The sequence below is a fragment of the Polyodon spathula genome, chromosome 58 (genome assembly GCF_017654505.1).
Source record: "Polyodon spathula isolate WHYD16114869_AA chromosome 58, ASM1765450v1, whole genome shotgun sequence".
Lineage (NCBI taxonomy): Eukaryota > Metazoa > Chordata > Actinopteri > Acipenseriformes > Polyodontidae > Polyodon > Polyodon spathula.
This window is the reverse complement of record NC_054591.1, coordinates 984,088-991,587: the sequence shown is the minus strand read 5'-3', so window position 1 is coordinate 991,587 and position 7,500 is coordinate 984,088. Positions and strand designations below refer to the sequence as shown.

Genomic DNA, 7,500 nt, shown 5'->3' with positions numbered 1-7,500 from the left:
TACATCAAGAAGGTGAGCGATGATGAGATAGAAATGATCTTAACGTGGCGGTGTTAAATCGTCTAATTGTTAATGTTTAGAAAAGGGGTGTTTCAGACATGTGATTATTCAGTTCCACTGAAGTTGGTGTTCTCTCTTTTTCTGAAAGTTACTGCATGTGTGTTCTTTCCACCAGTGACTGGGTGTGCGTGGCATATCTTTGTCAAGTTTTGCTTTGTATCTGTAGTGTGAAAGTGCCACTTATTATTTGTATTAAAAGGAAACAGGAATGGAATGGCGTGCAATCTTGTATGGTTGCTACTAACTCTAACTACAGCGCACAGGACTGTAAACGCTGTGAAGAATTGAGTAGGAGCATAGCGCTCTGGGTCTGCTGTTGCCTTTGGGTAGGATCCCTGCCCTCAGTCCTGGCAGTAATGCAGACCATGCAGCACATTCCTGGACACATTCTTCACACCCCAAATGCACATATGTGTGTGTGTTTGTTTTTACAATCTGTTTTCATGAATTAAAATATGTTGATTCTCATAGTGCTTTGAGAGGAATGTTTTTCAGCGTTAAGCTGTTGCAAGTTGGTCATTACTTTTTCTTTTTTCTTGTAGGAGTTTGACAAAAAGTACAACCCCACTTGGCACTGCATTGTGGGCAGGAATTTTGGCAGCTATGTGACTCATGAGACGAAGCATTTCATTTACTTCTACCTGGGGCAGGTGGCCATCCTGCTTTTCAAATCCGGATAAAGAGACAATCTTTTATACTGTATTTCCAGAAATAAGCCACATGTTAAGTGGACCCCCAGTGCCCAGGATAAGTACCGGAACTCCACTAACCCCTCCTAGGGGGGCTGCCCGTAGACCTTGCAGGAATTCATTGTTTTGTTAAAGGTCCAGGGACCCACACATTCTGTGCTGCTTCCACATTCTTTGTTTGTTACTGCTATATACGTTCATTTATCACATGCCTATATTTATTTTCATCCAGTTTCTAAAACTAAGCAAAAAAATAAAAAACATTCAAATAAAAACACTTTAATATGAATTTGTCATTTGCACTTTATCAGCAGATCAAGCCTTTCTTACAATTGTGTTAAATAAACTGCATATTTCTTATGAAAAGTTATTTTAAAAGACTATGTACTCTTTCTATTTTGGTATTTGCATCACTGGTAGGGAATGTTCACATGGCTCAAACTGGGGCAGTACTATCAGATTACATGAAGCACACTACCATCACTCTGTCTCTCTGTTACGATTGGCTAAATACCTATAAAATTGACCATGTGATCCATACTCCCAGTACCTATTCCTCTTGGTGTGAACATTACAACTGGCTTGTGATCCAAGGAACAGAAAGCTCTTTCGTGCTACAGGTATAACAAAGCTCTTGTGTGTTTGATAGATGAAGGTTCCCAATAGGAATAAAAAGGATGGAGTGATATTCCATCTTGCAACCTAACCCTAACCCCATTCACTTCTTTCAGCAGGTTTTCTTTATGCCACTGCCAAGGGCTCCCACTGAATAGAGGAAGCAAGTTGAGATAAAGAATCGTTCGACTGTGATTGGAAACGACTTACTGTCAGTTCTCTTTAGAAAAGGGTGACATCTCAGCTGTGGCTTGAAACTCAATCTTTCATCCACCGGTGTAGTGCATGTGGCTTTCACATCACACTGCCTGAATGGACCTTTCTTTGCACTAATCACACAGTTTTCTATCTTAACAGGTAAAAACATCATTGTTATTCACTCAGAACTTCCCAAATCTGTTTTTAGATGTCTCTACATAACAAAATGAATCTCCTTCCAAAACTGCAGCCCATTAAATCTGTGTTTTACTTTCTGCTCTTTTAAGATCTTGACACAAAGGACTAACAGGATTGTGAAAGAACATCACCATTGTGTGTGGTCTCCGGTATCAGCACCAGTATAAATATTTAGAAAAATCAACTTTTTATTCCCAAATTGTGCAAATTATCTCTTTCAAACATCAAGCAACAAAACCTGGTTTACTTGTTGAAAACGTTGTATCTGACAAGCGCTGGTTATACCAGGAAAAAAAAAAACCTTCAATTTTCTTGCTCTTTTCTCCCACTTGTTTTGCTCGGTTTTGTGTTTCAATTTCTGTCACAGTCTTGACTGGGGACTGCTACATTTCAGACTAGTCCTTAACTCCAATCCAAAGCCATGGTCTTGAGGGCAGTTGGCATGTTGTCGTCTCCCCAGGACAGGGAGCATCCGAGGCGATAGGCGTTCCCACTCGAGGCGAGCACTCAGAGTTTGAATCCCGAGTGAATGGCCACCACTCCGCCTGTCAGGTTGTGGAACTGGACTTTGAAGAAGCCGGCGTCTTCAATCATGGCCTTGAATTCCTCCTAAAACAGCAAGGAGAGACACCACAGGTTACCTCGTGGCTGGAAGAACGATCATTAGTGTAAACAGATTCACTACGCCCTTGAATGTGAGCTAATAAATAAATCTATCCAAAGCCCACCACTCCTATTTGTTTAGAGTTTAATTTTAACTCAGAAAAGACCTGAGAAATGAAAGGTGACAGAGCAGGATTAGCAGAGAATTATCGAATAATTTACTAGAAAAAAAAACACTGCCAGGCCATGCCAGGCCAGCCCAAAAGTGGATTTGGAAATTGCTGAACCGCTCCTAAATTACACTGCACTCCGGAATCAACCCAGCCCAATCACCTGGTCTGGGAAGCGCCTGATGCTCTCCACCAGATACTGGTATGACTTCCAGTCCCCAGCAATCACCTCCCCCAGCACTGGAATGAGCTGGAAACTGTAGGCATCGTAGACCCTGGACACAGAACACAGGTAACAAACACACCATTGAACTCTATCTGTCTACACGTACAGAGCAAGAAACACACCAGCACTATCTATCTATATGCAAGTAAGATTTATGACATAGGAGCTCAACTCTGACCAGAACACTTACAAGTGCAAATAACATGGTACATTCTTTCACTATGGAGTTCTAATTCCACGGCAACACAGAACACAAGAGCAATGGCACCAGGACCTTGTGAAATATACCATGCCTTGGTGGTGATACACACCCCAGAGAAGTGTGTATATTACACAAGCAGACCTTTTCTGTACTGTGTATTATTTGTAAATGCATGCACCCCACCCCACCTCTTTCACCTGGACAGAAGCGGATTTGAAACGCGGCTGAACTCCAGGCACAGGAACCTCCCTCCTGGCTTCAGAACCCGGCGTGCCTCCTGTAGAGCCTGTCTCGGGACACACAGGCGGGACGGATCACTCTCACTGCTACCACTATTTTATCATTGCCCCTTCATTTTCCATTTTAATATTTCCTCCTTCATGGATTTTAATACAGTATTCATTCTAGTGCTGCAAAAACTCATTATTTGGATCAGCCTTTACACAGGTGAGGGTCCACTGCTGCTGACCGGGGGCTGATTCACCAATTCAAGTGAAGCAAGCAAAGGAACGGCTGCTTGCTCGGTTCTCTCCAAAGCTCAAGAAATAGAGCAATCATCACAAATCCAAGCAGCTGCTTCTTCAGAGGCTTCACTTCGACTGGTAAATCAGCCCGATCCACGCCCACGACCCTCACCTGACTGTCAGCACCCGATTTCTGCGGAGAGCTCAATAATTGGTTTGTGCAGCACTAATTGATAATACATAGCATCATTTGGGATCATATTAACTGTAGCTGGGTTCCTGGATACATGTCTGAAATAATTAAATGATATCTCTCTGCTGTGCAGAGCATTCTCGTTTCACGATGCCCGCTCTCTCCAGGCCTCTGCACGCGAGCGTTCTCGTTTCATGATGCCCGCTCTCTCCAGGCCTTTGCACGCGAGCGTTCTCGTTTCATGATGACCGCTCTCTCCAGGCCTCTGCACGCGAGCGTTCTCGTTTCATGATGCCCGCTCTCTCCAGGCCTCTGCACGCGAGCGTTCTCGTTTCATGATGCCCGCTCTCTCCAGGCCTCTGCACGCGAGCGTTCTCGTTTCATGATGCCCGCTCTCTCCAGGCCTCTGCACGCGAGCGTTCTCGTTTCATGATGCCTGCTCTCTCCAGGCCTCTGCACGCGAGCGTTCTCGTTTCATGATGCCCGCTCTCTCCAGGCCTCTGCACGCGAGCGTTCTCGTTTCATGATGCCTGCTCTCTCCAGGCCTCTGCACGCGAGCGTTCTCGTTTCATTTTGAAGCTCACCCACCTGGTTGATGTGCGTGACGTTGCGGATCCCGAAAGCGATCGTGTAGAAATCAAACTTGTCATTGTCAAAAGGAAGCTCCTCCGCGTTCCCCACCACCCAGGACAGACCTGCAGACAGACAGACAGACACACACACAGTGAGCGAATCCATTTCACAGAACACAATTACAGCTGCAGTCTTCAATGACTCCCGCCCATGTTTCCAACCCGCTTGCTCACAATGTTTTTCTTTAGCTTTTGTTTTTTATGGAATATGTTTACTACGCTGTACTGCATAACAAAATTTTTTTCAAATGGTTCGCAAAAGAAAAAAAAAAATAAATTCAAAAAAGCTCTTCTAATTGCTATCACAGCACTCGACATGAAGGCTTGTGCATGCCTCCTCGCTGGTCTCCCCCTCTCAATGCAGCGTACCTGTGCCATAGCCCCGATCCGCTGCCCGCTGCCTCCCCACCTTCAGCATCTCCTTGTTGATGTCGCACACCACGGCCTGTACCCCTCCCTGCATGCCCGGCTGGCCACGTTGGTACGCCTCTGTGATCTCCTGCCAGGACGCGCTCTGACGGGACAGGGTATCCCGGCGCGCCTCTCGATCCTGACGGTACCGGATGTAATCCAGGAATCGGAAAGAGATGTCACCTAAAAAAACACACAAGCGCATTGGCAGCGCCACGAGCCCGCATTTCAGGAACACAGACTTTCCTGATAAGTGAGACCTGGAGTGTGCTAAATACTTTCAGTTCTCATGTTGCACCCAACATACAGAGGGAACCTTTTAAAACCTTTACCTAGCTGTAAAAAAAACATTTCCATTATGTCTCTAACAGCCTTAGTGCAGAAAGACAGGCCTGGCTTCTGAGACAATTTCAATACTGCACAAAACATCAAATAAGCCCTAACTCCAACTAATCTTAATTAAGGTTAGGGTTAGCGGTCAGAGGATGTTTCATGCGTTTCCACAGTGCCTCACCTGTGCCTCCCGCCACATCCAATAGCAAGCTCCCGGGCGTGGGGCTCGCCAGCTGCAGCAGGGTGTCCTTCCACAGCCGGTGGATCCCCAGGCTCATGGCGTCATTCATGACGTCATACTTCTGGGCCACGTTCTGGAACACCTTGTAGACTGGGCAGGAAACAGACGGGCTGATCATTTCCATGACACAGCAGATTCACGCTGTGAAACAGCGCCACACGCTTCTCATTCCTGTCCAGCCCTACACATCAGCGTTAATACTTTATTAAGCAACCCTTTAGGCTAGAAGGGATGCATGCTAACGTTCTTGTTTTTGCAATGAGCTGCACGAAACGGGGTTTAAAATGGACGGACGGGCTGCATCCAAACAGCTCCTCCTGATGAGACATTCGCAAATGTTTTAAAAAAAAAACCGTTTGAACTACGACTCAGTTCCGTATACTAGCTGGACTCGGAGAAGGTGATTAATTTATTGACGAGCCTAATTAAAAATATGATACAGTTTACCGTAATACACCGAAAGAACTCACCCTTCTCTGTTTTCTCGTCCTCTGGCACAGTCTCGAACCCGAAATGGGTGCTTCTTTGCTCGCTGTAGAGTCTCGCTGAGACTGCGAAGCGGCTTATTTTGCTCAGATTTGGGACCTGCCGCTGACATTGCCGGCAGACAGAGAATCTGTAACCCAGTCTACACAAGGTCCTTGCAAAGCCTGCGGAGGACGCCATGTTTCTGTGACCGACTGAGCGCCCAGGTCACATGTCGAGGGCGGGGAACGGTTTTTGTCGGTCTGGCTTCAACACCACAGCACTGAGCCAAGAATCCTTGTCAAGTAGCTGATTTTCAGTGACACGCTACAAAGTGCACGATGTCCCGCCTGAGTTGTGAGACTCACGCTTAGGTAACGCAATGTCACGCACGCATTAGATACCCTGGGAAAGACAGCACTGCAAGCGCGCCATCTACAGATCCTCTGCTAAAAGCACCATTAAAGGATAGCATGAACACACGTGCTGCGTATTTCTGAAATGAGTTCCAGGACACACCAGCTTTAGGTCTTGTATAATCTGTCTGAGAAGTGCTGTCTGTTACTGCACTTGGAATCAAATAAACTAACATTTCGAAATCGCAAATCTAGAAAGGTAGGGTCTGGATGATTGCATTCAAGTGAAGATTTACAGAGGTGAAAAGGGCTGCTAGGAATGGCGTCAATTACTATTGCATATTCTTTTGGAGTCACTGGAACGTTAAATTTATCCAAAAATTCTGAGTAATTTAAAGGGTCACTGTTGGCTTTTAACAGATCATAAACAAATATAATATTATTAGCAAACCATTTGTGTTTAAATATAGATTTTCTTTGATACAATGTGCATCTATGGTTCCAGATAAGAGGTCTGTGAGGAGAGAAGTTGTGACAGGCGTCCAATCTTGCTGCTTCCAGTACCTCGAGATAGAATCCAGTGAGTTTACCGGCAATTTATGATTATCAAAGTCACACTTAAGCAAGACGCTAAGACCCCCATAATTTCTAAAGTTTAATTTCGGAATATGAAACCACATTGAGTCATCCCCTGACAAGCCTTTCTGATCCATTTTACTCAATGTTCGCTAAATTGATGAAATTTATAACATTTAATTCACAATATTCATTGGGCATGAGCACGTGATGCTGAGGTCATCAGGGGACCCGACTCGGGATGGGAGAGGTGTTCAGGTTAGGCGAGGAGGCCATTAAAATCAAATCATTAAAATAATTTAAAAAAAAAATCATTAAACTCAAACCTCGCTCAACACGACTGGAAGATGCTGGCAGATGTTGGTCAATGGCTTATTTTTCCACCTGAGATTGCCACCACTAACTTTCGACCAGACATTGTCTTGTGGTCTGAATCAGCACACCTTGTTCATCTGGTAGAGTTAACAGTGCCGTGGGAAGATGCTGTGGATGAGGTGTATGAGAGGAAGAAACTTCGGTATGCTCAACTAGCTGCTGAAGGGGAACAGCGAGGATGGAGAGTCCGAGTTTACCCAGTGGAGGTGGGTTGTCGAGGATTTGTGGCACACTCTGCAACCCGGTTTCTCAGAGACGTCGGGTTCAGTGGCCAAGAGTTGCGTCGCACAGTTTAGAACTTGTCTGAAGCAGCAGAGAGGAGCAGCAACTGGCTGTGGTTGAGATGGAAAGATTCTGGATGGGGATCTCAAGCACAATAGAAAGAAAGCAAGGCTGATGTACGGGTAAGTAAGCTGAGCTGAGTGGGGGACAGAGGGGGGGTGATGCAGGGACGCCAGAATCACTGTTGAGCCCTCTTGAGGTGTCGTGGGCT

General features: G+C 45.5%; 2 protein-coding genes across 4 annotated transcripts in view; one reads left to right on the top strand and one right to left on the bottom strand.

Moving 5' to 3' along the window:
* LOC121307756 (dynein light chain 1, cytoplasmic) overlaps window positions 1–1,038 on the top strand; it is a 2,142-nt gene extending 1,104 nt beyond the window's left edge. For both annotated transcript variants that reach the window (XM_041240027.1, XM_041240028.1), the window contains exons 2-3: window positions 1–12; window positions 603–1,038. The exon at window positions 1–12 is cut by the window's left edge and continues 125 nt beyond it. In XM_041240027.1, the coding sequence (XP_041095961.1) occupies window positions 1–12; window positions 603–740 (150 nt within the window). In that variant the 3' untranslated portion in view covers window positions 741–1,038. The remainder of the gene's footprint in view (window positions 13–602) is intronic.
* An 893-nt stretch (window positions 1,039–1,931) lies between these two features.
* Window positions 1,932–6,001, bottom strand: LOC121307754 (2-methoxy-6-polyprenyl-1,4-benzoquinol methylase, mitochondrial-like). 2 transcript variants are annotated; one of them, XM_041240025.1, is made up of 7 exons: window positions 5,706–5,987; window positions 5,176–5,325; window positions 4,620–4,844; window positions 4,207–4,313; window positions 3,159–3,247; window positions 2,697–2,808; window positions 1,932–2,369 (listed from the first exon to the last, which is right to left on the bottom strand). In XM_041240025.1, exons 1-7 carry the CDS (start codon window positions 5,899–5,901, stop codon window positions 2,268–2,270), a joined length of 981 nt encoding a protein of 326 aa, XP_041095959.1. In that variant the 5' UTR covers window positions 5,902–5,987; the 3' UTR covers window positions 1,932–2,267. The 2 variants fall into 2 exon arrangements, with proteins under 2 accessions (XP_041095959.1, XP_041095960.1); XM_041240026.1 differs by lacking the exon at window positions 3,159–3,247 and having other exon boundaries at window positions 5,706–6,001.
* Between the last annotated feature and the right edge of the window lie 1,499 nt (window positions 6,002–7,500).